Source organism: Xenopus tropicalis, chromosome 1 (genome assembly GCF_000004195.4).
Source record: "Xenopus tropicalis strain Nigerian chromosome 1, UCB_Xtro_10.0, whole genome shotgun sequence".
Taxonomy (NCBI): domain Eukaryota; kingdom Metazoa; phylum Chordata; class Amphibia; order Anura; family Pipidae; genus Xenopus; species Xenopus tropicalis.
In genome coordinates, this window is record NC_030677.2 from 165,777,277 (window position 1) to 165,794,617 (window position 17,341).

The window sequence follows — 17,341 nt, forward strand, 5'->3', positions numbered from 1 at the left end:
AATCTACGGTGCTTGCAAGTTGATATGTTTTCTCTGTGCCTTCTACAAAGGTCACGTGGTAGGTCTCGGAAATCCCATCGTCATCATCATCGACATTCACGCTCATCAAGCTCAGAACACAGATCTTCAAGCTGTGAAAACAGGTAATAAGCTAATTATCTCTTGGGCTCTTCAATGGTACTACAATCAACCCTAAACTTTTCTTCATGTCTTGTCCCCCCATCTTGTAATGTTATGATGTTATATTAAGTATAAAAACTTGCACATATGTAATAAAAGGCACAAAACTTGCACAGTTGCAACAGCCCATAGAAACCAATAAGGTGTTTGCTTTTAAACAGGTGACCAGGAAATGCTACCTGCTGATTGGCCGCTGTAGATGATAAAAACTGCAGCAGTACCTTAACACTCATTTGTAATTGGCACAGTAACCCAATAAAATGTTTGCCACTAAATGCTTTTTGCTTGGTTGCTATAGGTAATTAGAAAAGTAGCAAACTTTGCACCTTTTACTGCATCTCCCCTTTAGTTTCTTAAAATAACATGAACATAAAAGTTTAAAGGAGAAGGAAAGGTTAAGTCACTTGGGGGTGCCAAAATGTTAGGCACCCCCAAGTGACTTAAATCGCATAATTTTTACCCCGGGCTGGTGCCCCTGTTCGGAGAGAACAGCACCAGCCCGGGGTAGCTGCGAGCGCTTCCTCTTCCGTATTCGCTGCGCGCGCATGCGAAGTTGAGTGAAAAAGCCGAACTTAAACATAGAAGTTGGCTTTTCACTCTACTGCGCATGCGCCGGCCCACGGATTTCGCCGGCAGCTCGCTGCAGGTACCCCGGGCTGGTGCTGTTTTCTCCTAACAGGGGCACCAGCCCGGGGTACAAGGTAAGTGATCTAAGTCACTTGGGGGTGCCTAACATTTTGGCACCCCCAAGTGACTTAGCCTTTCCTTCTCCTTTAAAATATTCTCTTCCGTCTTTTATATTGTCAATTGAGCTTTGCAAGTTGTTATACAATTGTACAATCCCGAGTAACTTACTGGCACTATATAAATGAATGATGATGTTCAAAAAACTTTCTTTTCTTTAATTACAGACTATATGATCAGTCAAAAGAGGAAAAACATCGATCAAAAAGAAAGCGACAAAGATGTAGAAATTCTAGGTCCGTAAACAAGAAAGAGAGGAAAGGCAAAAATCAATACAGCCCCCTGTCAACAAAAAACAGGTGTATGCACTCCACCAATACTGAAGTAAGTAGATCTTTTCAGTCTAAAGTTGCCCTTTTCACAAGGAAAGTGGGTGATTATATAATGTTGTAACTGTAGTGCCAGAAGGGCCTGGAAAATATTTATCAAATCCTCCATTTATTGATTCCTAAAACAAACAGATTTATTAATATTCTTTACCAGAGGCTGTTGAATTGGCACAATGGTGAGACTGCAACATGGGTTTATGTAGTAACACTGAAAAGGTGGGCCAGTCCAGTAACCAATAACAACTAATAAAAAATGTATAGTGAGCATAAGTGCAATTGGCAAACAGCCAATTGCAGGGTCCTCCCAAGTCAATAGGTGTGATTCGGTGTGACCGAAGAATTAATGTCCCTCCAGTGGAATTTCATGGTTCAGGGAAGCAGCGCCTCTCTGTCCACAATAGCGCTTTCTGCACCAGAAGAGCCAAAATCCCAATTTTAAAACATAATTTCTGCTATTTAAATTACCTGGTAACTTGCAGGGTGCTGCTGCCTGAGGTGAGTTTCTCAGCTTGCTCATGGCAGCAGCACCGATGTGTCCCTCTTAACTTTGCAAAAGTGTAGAGCAGCTTTAGGCACAAGGTGGGCAGCCACTACTGCACTTGTGGCTTGTAAATGACATTTCTCAATGCATATTGATGGTAAATCATGTTCAGTTTCCTGAAGAGGGGATGTCAATGTCCTAAAAGTTTGCATGGTTTTCTTAGTAGTATAGCAAGGATATAAAAAATAGTCTCTCCCAGGCTGGGTTGTCCATTTTTTTACTTTACTTCCTATTCAGTTCTTCACCTATTCATATTTCACTCTCTTTTAAATCACTGCCTGGTGACTGGGATAAATAAGACCGCAGCAACCAGATATCTGCTAAAATACCAAACTGGAAATCTGCTGAACAGAAAACTTAACAATTAAAAAACCACAAAAAATAACATAAGACCAAAACTGTCTTAGAATATCAATGTCTACATCATACTAAAAGTAAATGTAAAGGTAAACAATACCTTTTAAGGTGGCCACACACAGGGTGATGTATACAGTATTCCAAATGATCATCCCTGGGCCAAAAGGGTTTCCTATCTATTGGCTGATATTGACTATCATCTCAGCCACTTTTACTTCTGACAGGAATTTGGGCAGATATTGAAATAGCCCCAAAATGCTGCCAATCCCAGGCAGGTCTGCAAGCCCCCCCATGTTATCCCACTTTTCAAGAATCAGGTAAGAATCAGCTAATTTGGTGACCTTGTTAAAACAGGACATACAATTTGGCCATAGACTGCCTAAAGTTTACTTTCAATTTGAATAACTATTGAACTTGACTCATGAGCATGCATCTGTGGCCAGGTCTGATCACTGGGGACCCACCCCATGCAGCCAAAAGATAATAACACAAAGACAGATGGGATCATTAGTCCGCCACAATAATTACCCAATTATTTAAAATCAGATTGTAAGGATATATTTTTAGTATATCCAGTCATAGTTAAAGTTCAACATATTTGGCCAAAAACACCCATATTTTCTGTAGGTGGCTATTTTAACTTGGAGAAGCAAAAGTCTGTTTACAAACGTCTAACAAAATGACTAAAGCAAATTATTATAAAGGAAAACTGTAGCAATGAGAGCATAAAAGCTCAGCTTTGAAATAAAAATCTGGCAGAAAAGACGGTTCCAGCATATGACAGCTAATTCTTTCTGATGTTCCTTCAGAGGCACAGCATGAACATTTGAGCCAGTGTTGCTTTAGTACATGGCTTCACAGCATGTGACGCAATGAGCGCTTTTTAAATTGTCATTCTATATTGTCCCCATTATTTATTGTAAACTGCATAGCTAAGAGATACATACATAAAGCTGTTTAGACTATATATACTGTTAAATTGATATAAAATAGATAGAAAATTATAGTTTGCCTTTCCCCAGTTGATTAGGTCTGCAGTCAGTTTGCTATTTCTATGCTGAATCATCCCCATGAATTCAGATCTTCTCATTATCATTCATAGAATGGACTTTTTCAGCCATATTATCTACCTTTCCCCGGATATACTGAATAACAGGCTGTAACCTCTAACACTGATAGTAATCAGCCGGATGATAGTTATATGCTCAACAGAAGGCAGAGTCATTCTTCCTGCCTACCCCCCTACAACGCTAAGCAGGATTCGAAAGCTGTTAGGGGTGATTTCAGAGATAAAAATAAATGACACTTTAAATGCCAGCGTGAGTTATCAGTTTCCTTTTCCCTGATGAAATGAATTGCAGTCTGCGTCTATAAAAGAATCCCCCAGAGGGTAAATTTAGCTGGATGAAATACCAAGTGGCTTTCATTAGGTCTATTTCATTAAACACTATGTAACCATCAATGTCTAACACTGTGCCCATTAAAGCAGTTTAATGCAGAATGTTTAGAGGGAGGCAGCTTTTATGAACTTTCTGGAGTATGCAACCTCCCCACTGGGCTTTAGAACTTGAAGGACTAGCTTCAAACATTGATTTCTGTCCAACATCTACTGTTTCCTTATCTCTCTTATGCACTGTCACAGTTTCACAGAAAAGTAAGTAGATATGGTCTGTAACTTTAGGAAACACTTGATCTAACTCATAAAAAAAAACAAGAAACCTCAGCCCTCCCCATTACCTCCTTCAAATGTAGCCTGCTTGTTCTCTTTAAATATCTTGCATCGTTAACTATATGAGTACAAAAAGCCTGTAATTAGTAAGCCTTTAAAAAATGATAGATTGGTGCTTTACATCAGCCACAGGCGTTGTCTTGATTAATAAAAGTTCATTTGGTGGTTTCGGCCAAACTGATTTTGACTTTAGTGTGACTCAAAAACATTATTTTGCTTATTTATTAAATTTGTACATATTATATAACTGTAAGAAATAACCTAAATACATTATAAAGACATGCCTACCCGCACATTTAGAATGGATACATAATATACTGTATCCACCTTACCTTAAAGTGGACCTGTCACCCAGACATAAAAAGCTGTATAATAAAAGTCCTTTTCAAAATTAAACACAAAACCCAAATTCATTTTTATATTAACACATCAAAACCCATTATAAAGGCATTTAAAAATCCCAGCTGTCAATCATATATTACCTGCCCCGCCTCTGTGCCTTAGGCATAGAGGCGGGGCAGACAATAACTTTAGCTTTCCATTCAGCACTACCTAGATATCACTGCACATCTCACTTTCCCCCTCCCTCCTCCTCATCTAATTGTATAGCCAGTGCATGGGCCTGGGCATCTGGTCCCCCCATTCTGGCACAGAAAATATACAAAATAATTTGGAGTTATTTCTTAGGGTGACAGGTCCCCTTTAAGAACTATTTGACACAGCATTTATTCCGGTGCTTAGAAACACCAGTAGAAAACATGCTAATATTTTGCTGAACATGGGGTGGATTTTAGCCCACAAAATTCAGTAGAAAACACTGTATGTTTTCTGCCTATAGGTGTAAAATGCACTGCACGTGTAGCAAATTCAGAAGGGGTATTACAAGTCACCTCAGAATTAAATGACCTTTATATGGTCATGGAACACCTAAGCCATTGTGCCCACACAACACTGCCAATCCTTTCAGATCATCATCAGTTATTTAAGAAATGTTTTACAGATCCTTCTGGCAGTATAGAGTTAAAAGATGTCCTGTTCAGTTCTTGGGATATCCCAATATTTTCTGGAATACTCATATCAATTTCTACTTAAGTGTTGTAATTAATGCTATAAGGATGCCTCACTAGGTATGTTGCCCTTTCTGGACATAGCTCTCCAGCTTCCTTCCATGCGTTAAAGGCTTTGGTTATTTAATTAAAGTCCCCATCAATTAAAAGTGCAGCTGTTTAAATAGATGAACTCACTGCATTGTATAGATTTCTAGTTAATTTGGTATAAGTTTTGACAATTTCTTCTTTTTTTTTGTTCTTTTAAAGCTGGGAACCCACAGGATATTACCAGGGGCTGGTTTGTTCAGAGGAAATTTATCTGAACAGATGGCTCTTTAAAGTCTGATTCATTTCCAATTACCTATGGTCGGAGGACTAATTATCTGTCTTCTTTTCTAATTCACACTAACCTCTCACAGTCCCCCTACCTGTATGCTGCACACTATACTAGGAAATAACAACTGTCACCTTCATAGTATCAATGGAATCTGATTTTGAATAGTAATTAAATAAGCAAAGTATCGTATTTTCCAGAAATGCAGTATTGGCCTAAGCACTTTTGCCAAACCGTTGTTTTCAAAAAGAAAATATCCCATAACTCAACCAGTCCATAAAAATATAAATGTATTCAAAACTTAATGTTAAAAAGTAAATACAAATACAGATCCCATGGTGTATCTGCCTATATATATATATTGTATATATATTGTATATATGTGTATAGATGTATATTTACTGTTGAGTTACAGGATATTTTCTTTTTTATTGAATGCCTAATATGCCCTTTGGTTCTAGGGGCTATATCCCTTTAACTGTGGCCCTATTTTTGACTGGCCATTCATATATATACCATACAATTAATTAATTTTTTTGCAATGTGAGATGTTTGCCTGAAATTGACAGCCCAGATAGTATAGCTGGCTGTGTAATGGTACAGTCAAGGGCTCAGGATTGGCAACACCTATAAAGAGCAGAAGAATGTAGCCAATCCCATTTTAAACAAAAGGTATGACTGGAAATAAGCAATAAATGTCACTAGGCAAATTAACATCACTTATAAGTTCATAGCTTGGCCCAGTGGCCCGGAATCCAAATCAGTGATGGAGCATGATAAGAGCCCAAATGTAATACCATGGAGCAATCCTGGATCATAACCTTTAGAGAAAAGATCCAGTTCTGCTTGACTCGCTGAGTATTTTGCACAAGAGCAAGCAGCTGGTTGATGGCTTAGGGTCACATGAGTCTTCAAAGATGACTATTTGTACATATCCCACTACAGATATCAGGGAGAGTGTATGTTTGTTTTATCTGACCTGTTATATGTAATGATGGAATTATGTTACCTTTTTCTTACACCTTACCTACTAAAGGAGGAGTTCCCGCTTGGTAAGTCGCTGATTCCTGACAGATGTTAGGGGTTTTCTTAGATCGAGGCACCTAATAAATCTGGACTTACAGGGGAATTAAAAACCTAATAGAGAATTTACTAAGTCAGAAAAAGCTGGAAAATATCTGTATACTTTATATTACTCTCTTTTTTTTTTTTTCTTTCCGTCCTTCCCTGACCCCCAGTTAATGGGGATTTGCTTTATCTCTTTAATTTTCTTTCCTCTGATTTACACTCTGCTTATCTCTTTTGTTCTTTGCAATGGTTTTGGCTTCATTTAATTTAAAATTGTCCATGGGTTCAGGAAATCAGGCCATAAAAATCTGACCTAGAGGCTTCGTAAGGTTTTGCTTTATAAAGCCCCATAGTGTTATCATTGTGGCAAGCTGATATCTTGGTACCCATTGTCTATTAGACTCCAGCAGCAGCAAGCACAATAACAGAAGGAGCTTGTATATAGGGTGGCAGCTCAACATTCCTGTTCTCCATGTTTTCAATGCATTCTGCTAATTTATATAAGTAGCTATCTTTGAGGCCATGCATTAGTCTTTGTGTTTATATTTAGTGAGCATGATGGATTTGTACTTAAAGGTTTGCTGTCCAGGTGGCAATTTGACAATAATACTTTTACCCTAAAAATGTTCCATTATTTGAACTATTTCAGTACGCATGAATATGGGGTATAGATAGACTTGCAATGTGTCTGCTGATGTTTTTCCCACTACAATGCCAGCAGTTGGCTTTTGGCCGGATGTTTTCCTTGATTTCTTCATTATCATATTTATTAAAAATGCTTTCACTGCCAATAGGAAGGAGGTGTCCACAGCCTGTTACCCAGCATGCAATCAGAGCTCCCAGCCAGAAATGGGGAAAGCAGGGGATTGAAATAATGTTTGTATGTGTCAATTGCACACTGAGAATCCACATTTCCTACTATTCTGTCTCTTTTGCAGTCCATTTGTTTGCAAATCAAAACAATGACAGCCTTATTCCTTGAAAATGTCTTTTTTTCTATATACAGTCCTACATTAGGACTAGTAAAGCCTTACAGTATGCTAGTCATTGTGAAATTCTTATGTATATCTTTGAATTTAAAAATTTACAGACATCATTTTCACTCTGCTTTGAAATGATTAATGTGAGAGGGGACCCTCTAGGAAAAGAATTCACACTTTCATTTCATAATTTCTTTGGTGTAACTCAGACTAATCACTAGGATGGATGTGACCTAAGTAAAATTCAGTATTTCAATTGAATATTGGTAGTGAGTGGCCATTGGTTTATTAATGGAATCTGCCAAAATGATGTGATGCCCTAACGCCTTGTTATGTATTCCCATCTAATGTGGGGCATTTACTATTGTTTTTTTTTTGGTTTGTGTTTTTTGTCATGGAACAAACAGCACATTTGTTGCAATTTATTATACAACAAAACTGTGACAATTCAGTCAATTGTTGTAGAAGTCAATGGCAGTTGCCCCTTTTACAGTTGGAAGATCCTTCTTTGCTTCATGGTTTTAGAGGTTTTCAGGGTTTGTTGACACTGGCATCAGTGCAACAATATGAAAAAGTTTTGTTTTTTGCGAAACAAGTCGAAAAAGTTGTGGTTTTTGTGAAAGAATTTGAAAAATTTTTGATAAATGACTGGCAATCATGAAAATAAGTTTACTAGTAGTTTTAAAAAATATATAGAAAACCGAATGTTAATAAATAAGTGAAGTCTGTTGGGAAATGAGTGGCATATATATGTTAGAAGTTTAGGATGTGGTTGGTAGACATAGCAGCAGTAGCAGTATGCTAGGTAGACATAGCTTGTGAGGCCCACAACACTTTGGTTACATCTATTTGCAAAATAACAGAAAAGTGGAGTCATCACACAGAAGGGTGCTTATCATTACTCCTGCCAGGGAACAATCTCAATATTTCATAAAAAGTTTTGTTCAGTTGCCCTTTGCAAGAAATGACTAGCCATTATTTACAAATGAAAGGTAATTAGTTAGTAGTAGGTGCAGTAGCAATAGTCCAGCTGAATTCCTGAACTGTGCTTTTGTATACAACTTACTTATATTCAAGGATAGAGAAGTAGGACCTAAATTGTGATTTATGTGACTTCAAAAGATTTAAATGGATATTGTTCAACACTAGAGAAAAGCATCTATAGAGGAACAGAACCATGTATCTTCACATAGTGTATATGTGGCCCAAGCCGTAAATGCAGGGCTGTGCTCATGCTTGCCCTGTAAATGCTGTTCAATGGAGAGACAGTAGTAAGATAAACACTCTCTTTAGAGTGTTAATCCATGTAGGATTCCAATTTTATTAAATGTTGGGAATAGCTCCTCATACATCTATGTAATACAAACAAATGTAAATATAAATACAACCAAATGTGTGCGACTGCTGAGACTGCTTACTACTATAGGCAACATGAAGTGAAACGTGTGGAATGCAGGATTACCTCATAGAGAACCAAGAGCAGACATATCTGATACTGTTTATTATGTACGTTAACATTCACGTATGGCTTTGATAGGTGTGTTGTTTTATTTAATGTCAAGCCTAGGTCTATGTAAACACCTGTTCTGAAGTCAAAGAAAAACCTGAAAGTCAGGTCTCCACTGTCACAAAAAAAGTGTTGCTTTCTCTCTGTATATAGGTTTATTAAGCCTCAAGTGCCCACAGTGCTTAATGATAGTAGATTGCCACAAACAGTAAGAAACAGCACTTTTATACAGTGTGTGTCTCAGTAGCAATGCCAGTGCAATCAGAGTGAAAGGCCCATACATTTCAAGATACTGTGCACCTTTTCTTTTTCCATTATTCGCTGTTCCATTCTTTTTCTATGGGTGCATGCAAATATTGTGCATGGTGACAATTTCATTGCAGATATCTCATGTCTGCAGAAGCCACTGCAGACTTTTTGTTCTGTTCTCTTTTGTTTTTCTTTTCACTGCCCGCTCCTTTCATTTTCTTCCTTTATTTGTTTTATTTTAAGTTAATAAAAATATACAGTATTTCTTGAATATTACATTATCCAATTTCTGAAAGCAAAGTGGTTATTAAGTTACAATCTTCATTTGCGATTTGGGTTCAGCACGTGTCATCGTTCTCTTGTTTTTTCAGATTTCCCAATCAGTTACTGGCCTTTTGGTCTCATCAGAGAGAGGGGTTTGTCGGAAGGAAGGTGGAAACGAGTATGACTCAGGGAACGATACATGCTCTCCTCCTTCAATGCAGATAAGCACTTCAAGGCTGATGGTCAGCCAAGAAAAAGAAAGCCTACCCCACCACGGGTTTCAGCATGCCTCCGCCTCTGGGAAAACCCCAAATGGCCCGAGCGACAATATCTCTGATTCAGGCAATTCATCGGCCAGTTGCTTCTCTTTCATAAAGGACACAGCACTTCTCTTGGGAGATAGTCAGAAACAGAAGAGGTGAAGATAATGCATTAACAAAAATAACTGGTTAGGAAACCATATCTAACAGATAAAACAAATGAAATAACAAAACAAATAAATAAAAATGTACATGATATCAGATGGTCTTATGACCATCTGATATCATGTACATTTTTATTTATTTGTATGTGGGTGGGTAAAGGGGGTGAGACAATTGGTAAGGGCTCTGGCACACGGGGAGACTAGTCGCCCGCGACAAATCTCCCTTGTTGCGGGCGACTAATCTCCCCGAAATGCCATCTCACCGGCGAGAATGTGAATTGTCAGTGGGATGGCATATGTGGTGCTGCGATTTTCCCAAAATCATGGAAGTTGCCTTGAGAGGAAACTTCCGCGATTTTGGGGAAATCATGGTGCCGCATATGCCATCCCACCGGTGATTTACATACTCGCCGGTGGGATAGTCTCCCCGTCTGCCACAGACCTAAGACCTGAAGTTGACTTGTAGACTGAAGTTAATTGTCATCTGTTCAGCCATGACAACCATCTAGAGCTGGATGTTCTAGCATTTTAAATAGTGGTAGGACTGGGGACACAATCACCATAAACAAAACCACAATTGGCAGAAAATTATATTTAGTAGGCAATACATTTCCCACCTGCCAAATATAAGCAGTTGGCTCTGCCAGTAAATAATAATGATGCCATCATTTTGTCATCTTTAATGAATTATGGCATTTTCCATGCATACTACATGAAAAATTTAATGCCATATCAGCTATTGCTGAAGTTAGACACAGCCATTTTAAAGAGTACAATGAAAACATTTAGCTTGGAGATGTAATAATATATGTACATACATATATATATATATATATGCATAACTTTATATAGTTTAATATAAGAAATATATTACATTATACTAAAGTATATTATACTACAGTACAATAAACTATATTTGCCAAATTAGGTGTTGATATATTGTAGTTCTCGTGGAAAAGGTATATGGGCCATTGCCATTTTTTCAGAAATTGTAAAAGTCTCCAGAACTATACCTTTAGTATTTGGTTATCATATTATTATTCTAAAAGAATTCTTCTTCTTCCACAGAGTCCCCTCCTCTTGTCAGGGTTGCCTGGAGGAACAAAAAATATCAGATCTGCTACCAGATAGAAGCTCCCCATATAGTTATCGATCTCGGAGCTCATCATACAGCACCAGAAGGTCTCACTCTCGTAGCCCAAGCCATTCAGCAAGTTCCTACTACTCACACCATCGGTCTTCATCAGGGAGAAAGTCACGAAGCAGATCTAGCTCATCGGAGGCAAGGTAGCTTGAAGATAAGACTGATTTAAAAACAAACAAAAAAACAAAGTAATGTGCCAAAATTTCAGCAAAAAAATCATAGTTTTTTATGCTTACCATGCTCATTCTGCATATTTAATCCTCCACACAACTGCCAAAAATAAATGAATATATGACATCTAGCCCCTATATGCTAACACTAGGCATTTCATAAACCATTGCCGCAGGGTCCAATTGTAAAAAAGAAGCAATAGACGAAATATGTGCTGTGCTGCTCAGTACTTAGCCACCTGCTGTGTATGCAATTCTGCTAGTCAGTCATCAAACTTTAATAGTAAGCCATTTCAGTTAGATAATTGCCAATGTATTGTACCTTGCTGTACTGCAGTACGAAGGAAAATAAACTATAAATCTCATTCTCTGTAACATCTGCCTTGTGACACCATTAGACCTTTGTCGAACTCCTGTACAAAGTCATTATTTCTCCTTCCAGGTCCTACTCAAGATCTCGCAGCTATTCCTCAGCTTCAGGCAAAAAAAGCAATCGCAGCAGAAGCTCGCGGAGTCGGAGGAGTCCAAGCTACTCTCACTACAGCCCAAGCAGGTAGTAAAATCTTAAACTATATGAAAAGGGAAAATTGTATCATACTTACCGTGATTTTCCTTTCCTGGGAGTACTCCATATCAGCATGTTCCCATCCCTTATGTATGGTAGTCTTAAAGCTCGTAACAAAGACGCCATAGAGGGGGTGGGGGTGGCTTTTAAAGCTTTGGGGAGGATCCTTCTGATGGGGCATGGGGGCGGGGATATCCCAGATAGTGCTGATATGGAGTACGACCAGGGAAATAGAAAGTGTCTGTATCTTGTTTGTATAAAACATATGTCTAACAGACTTCACCAGGCATTTTTTGCGTCAACCATTTGGAATCATAATTACCCTGAAAAAGTAATATAGTGATGTCCATAATGTAAACAAAAGAATGAAAAAATCTATGAATTAAATAAATACTAATATTATTGTTTTAAATTATTTTCTTTTTCCTCTGTATAATAAAACAGTACCTGTACTCAATGGTAACTAAGCTGCATGAATCCATATTGGTGGCAAAACAATCCTGTTGGGTTCATTTCATGTTTAAATAATTTTAGAAGATTTATGGTGTGGAGATCTAAATTGCGGCAAGACCCCCTATTTGGAAAATCCGATTAGGCTCACGTACGCGTACAAGTGCAATTTCTAGTGCATCACTTCGGCCAAAAAAGTGCAGTTTTTTGTTGCAAATGCATGCACCTATACAACTACCACAACTGTATCTGAAATACCAAAATGGATGCAACAGTGTACAGTATCTAGTATCTAATTAAGTTTTCACAAACACTTTTCACCACTTATCAGAGTGTCTTCTTCAGTTCAAATGAATGGTAGGGAATTTCTCAGCATTTAAACCATTGATAGCAGCATATCCAATCACAATGGTTCCATTAAATTATTTAGTTAAGTGTTGGCTGAAACTCACAGGTGTGAAAAAGTATGATCCAGTCACAATGGTACCATGTTCTCATTGAGGCAGGTGTTAATCTTTCAAAGTACATGACTGGAAGTGTGAATTGTTATGAAACCGCTGGGGATGTCAAAGTGGCATTGTAAGTTGCTGGCAAGCAGTGTCACAGGCCCCCTCCTCTGTTTTCTGAGTCTGGCATAAATGGCCTCTTTCAAACCATCTGTCTTCTCTGTCCAAAATCAGCACGTTACTGTCCTCAAAGGAGTGTCCCTTTTCCTTGAGATGTAGATAGACTGCTGAGTCTGGTCCTGCAAAGTTATCTATCTCCTATGTTGGGCCATTCTCTTACATTTCCCTACCATTCATTTGAATTGAAGAAACCACTTACATAAGCGGTGAAGTATTTAATTCTACTATATCTAATTCTAATACTGTATATTATGACCTGGATAAATAAGAATCTTCATAGACATGATGCAATGGTGCATGCTAATCAGGTGCAATTGTGCTAAATATCTTCAGTTGACTGGTTTGATGGGTGTAATTTCCTGTGTTCAGTTTGTGAGTGACAAGTGCGCCCTATTTATTTCGGAGCAACTGAACTGCAGCAATTAAAGCAGGAAGCTGAGGGAACCCTGGAACTATTGCCTGGCCCAAAGGTGGCAATAGCTCCAGGGTTCCCCAATATCAATAGGCACAGCAGCGGTCAATTTGTAACAGAAGGCAGGAAATACTGAGTGGCCCCAAGCGCAATTATACAGAGGTGCAAGGAGCACATTTTGATGCAGTAACTTTAATTACAGAGGTTTTACACAAAACTCACTGCAGGTAAATTGTGTTGACTGCAAGCTCACTTAGGGACGTAAATGAGCCCTCAAGTCCTAACACAATGCTCAGTTGTAATGTAGAACACTATTTTTTTTTCCCAGGGAGCGTGACAGAAACAGCAAGTATGGTTCCACTGAGGAGACAAAAAAAGGAGTCCGCAGGAGAAGACGCAGCTCCTACTCTCCTATGAGGAAGCGTAGACGAGATTCCCCGAGCCACCTGGAGGCTCGAAGGATCACCAGGTATGAAGCACACTGACTACATTGGTTCTATTGGTCTAGAGTGCCACAGAGACAAACAGGAATTCTATTTTAGTTTTATTGACACTATTAAATTTATTTTTATTTTCTATTAGTTATTCTCAATTAGTGAATGAATATACATATATATATATATTTTTAATAAAGTATTGTTTTGTCTTCCACTTAACATATCAAAAATAATATACAGTATATATATATTATATATACATCCTGGCCATGGTCCAAAATGCATAGATATGTGCTTTCTACTATGGAATTTATATATATAGTTACCAAATATATATAATACACACATATGTACACAGAGTGCAGAAGATTTTCTCTATAGACATACGGTTATTTTCTGCTTACACAGGGCAATTTTTGTCATAAGGGTAATTTCCAGTAGTAACTGGAACCCTGGAATTCCTTTTGTAATATGGGAATATTTAAAGAACAAGGACATACACATTCATATGAAATATCTTATTTCGTTAAGTTAATTTCTTCAGATATATGCCCAAACTTTCAGATAAGCAACTAAGATTAGAAATAAATTGGCTATAAATTACACTCTTTCCATTGCATATACATAAGCAGCTTTTTATTTACATTACATTTCATTTTTTTTGTATCAATAACATCAGTTCTGTGTAAGCTTTGAACATTTCTTAAGTATCTTGTCTCTAGAGTGTAGAGCTCAGAAATAAGAACTCCTAGTTCAGGAAAGCAGCACTACACACTCACACACTAAAAATAAAGAGTCCTAAAATAGCCTAAGCAAGCTACAGATTGGCATCTCAGCTATGGAAATCCATCACACGCTGATTCATTGGCATACCAGGAAGCTACTCACAAAAAGCCACAATTTCCCAAAGCTTGGGGCAGAATATCTGTTCCCCATGCTGAAACTGAACATCTCTCTACTTTCATCTTTAAAACTTGTCTACTTTCTCTGTTTCCTTATAAGTTGGGCTAATGCACATATGTCATTTCTCTCCATACAGTGCTCGCAAGCGACCCATCCCATACTACCGGCCTAGCCCATCCTCTAGCAGTGCCAGCAGTACCCCTTCTTGGTATAGCACCTGCAGCAGATCCAGAAGCCGCAGCTTTTCCAGCCATAGGAGCAGTAGAAGCAGAAGTCCTAGCAGTAGGAGGAGCAGAAGCAGGGACTGGAGCAGAAGTTCTCGGGAGAACAGCCGAAGTCGAAGTTGGAGCCAGAGCTCAGACTCTTGCAACAGCACTAGACGCTAGATCCTAAGGCTGCCTCATGAAAAAAGCTCTAAGCAGGTCTACTCAATGATTTCTAACAGATATCCAAGCCCCAACAAGAAAGTTTCATTGGATTCAAGCAATTAATTGGATTTTCCCTATGCACAGAAGCAGAAAAAATAGAGATAAAGACTTAAACTTGGCCTTCACATTGCACTGAAGACAAGGCTTGCAGGAAAGCTCAGCATGCATGAGTATCCCTGTACTGGAGTTTTAATGCACCTGCCTGTTCATATGTATTATATAAATATTCAAATGAACCGATGAACTCTATATGGAATGGCATATGAACTGTGCCACCCCCTTACATTTTTAGATGCCAGAAAAGCGCTTTAATATCTTCAGTACTTTGCAGATTCTTGTTGTGGTACTTTTGATGAAGCAGTATATTACACTGAACATGTCTCCTCCTATTTGGAATATTATGAAAAATCTCCTGAGCCAGAAGAATCAATAGCATAGAAGTGGTTAAGAATGACTTCATCTCAAAGCAAATCTCAGCTGGATGCAGCTAGAAGAATGTTCTCCTATTTCTGTGGAATGAACTTCTTAATAACTGGGTGTATTGACAGTCCAACAGCTGGTTGGTTCAACATCTGAGCTAAGCCCACTGTTTCAAAACTAGTAATTACTCTTCTGACTGTGCTAAATCATTGAGATGGTATCTGAACCATATAATGCAGACGTGCAGTGTTATGACACCCTTTTTATTCGCTTCATTCCATGCCCAAGAGCCATTAGCAAGTAAATGGAAGACAATTACAAGGGTAACTGAAATGAGTTGCAATAGACAAACAGATGGCTGTGCTATTATTTATTTACTTATTTATTTTGTTATTTATTATTTTAATACTTAATTTATAATGTGGCAATGGCATATTGTGTGATATTCTAGTACTATGTCTTTATAGCAAACAATAATGATATACTACTGATTTCCAAGATGACGAAAAACAAGGAAATAGCAATATGTGTGCTTCAGCTATAATTTAATCATGTGATTTTATAAAAGCAAACAAATGCCCATATGTCACTTCACAGAAAACTAGTAAATGGCATACAAACTTCTAATACTTTTGTGCTTTGGCCACTGCCTTATTGTTAGTGAAAATCATTTGGGTTATATTTCACAAAAGTGAGTACTGCCTGTTATAATTGACATCTTGACATGCTAAGATTGACATCTGTAAGATAATCACTCTTATGCTACCTGCTTTCTTTTGACAACAATGACAAGGGAACAACCAATGATTCCATAACATCTTAAAGATTCACTCTAAGGGGCTGATTTATCAACATTTGAATTCAAGTTTTTGCCACAATTCAAAACTGGTGCTAAAACTCATGGATTTGAATCAGAGCTTCCGTATTCGAATGTTAAATATTTATTAACCCCCCCAAAAAATGGAAAAACTTGCACACAATCCTTTGGCATGTAAAAGCTTGCAAGTCTATGCATGGGAGTTATCATAGCCAAAATATAAGCAGTTTTTTTTCATTGTTAGTTTTTACAGTTTTTTGTAGAGTCTGCAGATCCATTGAAAATCATTAGTAAAATGCAAGTTTGATGCACAATCGAGTTTTATTTGAATTGGAAAAAAAACTAAAATTGAAAAATTCTAATTTTTGATTATCCTCCCCATGCCATCTGCAACAATATTTAACTCTAGTTAAATAATGGAGCCAATTATAATGCAGTTTGGTCACAAATGAATAGAATAAACCATCAGCCTATATGCACCTTCTTTGACAGACAAGAGGGGGAGAGAGACAAAACCTGCTTAAATGTGAATTAGTTTTGTTCTTACTTACTGGTCACAACAAGCTCAAGTTGTAAATTCAACATCATTATTGGGTAGCTTTACATTATGCCTTCACATTGTTGTTATTCAACTTTAATGAAGAAGACACATACATGTGAGAGGGAATAATTTATTATATAATATATCTTATATATGGTGACAAGCCTGGATGGTGTTTGGTGGATTATAGCTAAAAAAAACAAATTTCTAAATTACTAACTCTATGCAAAAATATGCAGCATAATCAAAACTATCATAATATTGTTCACTTTATGCTAAACCCAGCCATGAATTTTACCTTAGAATAACATTCCCATAATTCCAACCCATAAAGTTATAAAACTGGAACTTGCATAGTTCTGCCATATACTGCATATTAACACAACATAAATTTCTAATTACCTATATATTTCTATTATTTCTAAATAATACGATTCTAGTGCTCGTCTTTATCAATTTCTTGCCCATTGCAGTAAAATGTTGCTGTCCTGTCTCCTTGTACTGACACCACTCATGCCCCTTCCTTTTAAGTGGGGATTTTGCCCTTATGAAACTTGGAAAATTCTTATAATGCCCATAAGGAAGATTGTGAAACCCTTTACCTCCCTACTTGCTATGTTGGCATTTTCTATTCAGTTTGTAATGTTTCATAGTCATGCTTTATTGCCTGGGC

The 17,341-nt window shown here is 37.6% G+C and overlaps 1 protein-coding gene across 1 annotated transcript in view; it reads left to right on the forward strand.

The window, feature by feature from the left end:
• Positions 1–16,712, forward strand: part of srrm4 (serine/arginine repetitive matrix 4) — a 73,018-nt gene extending 56,306 nt beyond the window's left edge. Inside the window, exons 7-13 of the mRNA XM_018090614.2 lie at positions 51–143; positions 1,092–1,248; positions 9,439–9,749; positions 10,824–11,042; positions 11,512–11,622; positions 13,451–13,591; positions 14,599–16,712. Of these exons, the coding sequence (XP_017946103.2) occupies positions 51–143; positions 1,092–1,248; positions 9,439–9,749; positions 10,824–11,042; positions 11,512–11,622; positions 13,451–13,591; positions 14,599–14,848 (1,282 nt within the window). The 3' untranslated portion in view covers positions 14,849–16,712. The remainder of the gene's footprint in view (positions 1–50; positions 144–1,091; positions 1,249–9,438; positions 9,750–10,823; positions 11,043–11,511; positions 11,623–13,450; positions 13,592–14,598) is intronic.
• Positions 16,713–17,341: the final 629 nt, after the last annotated feature.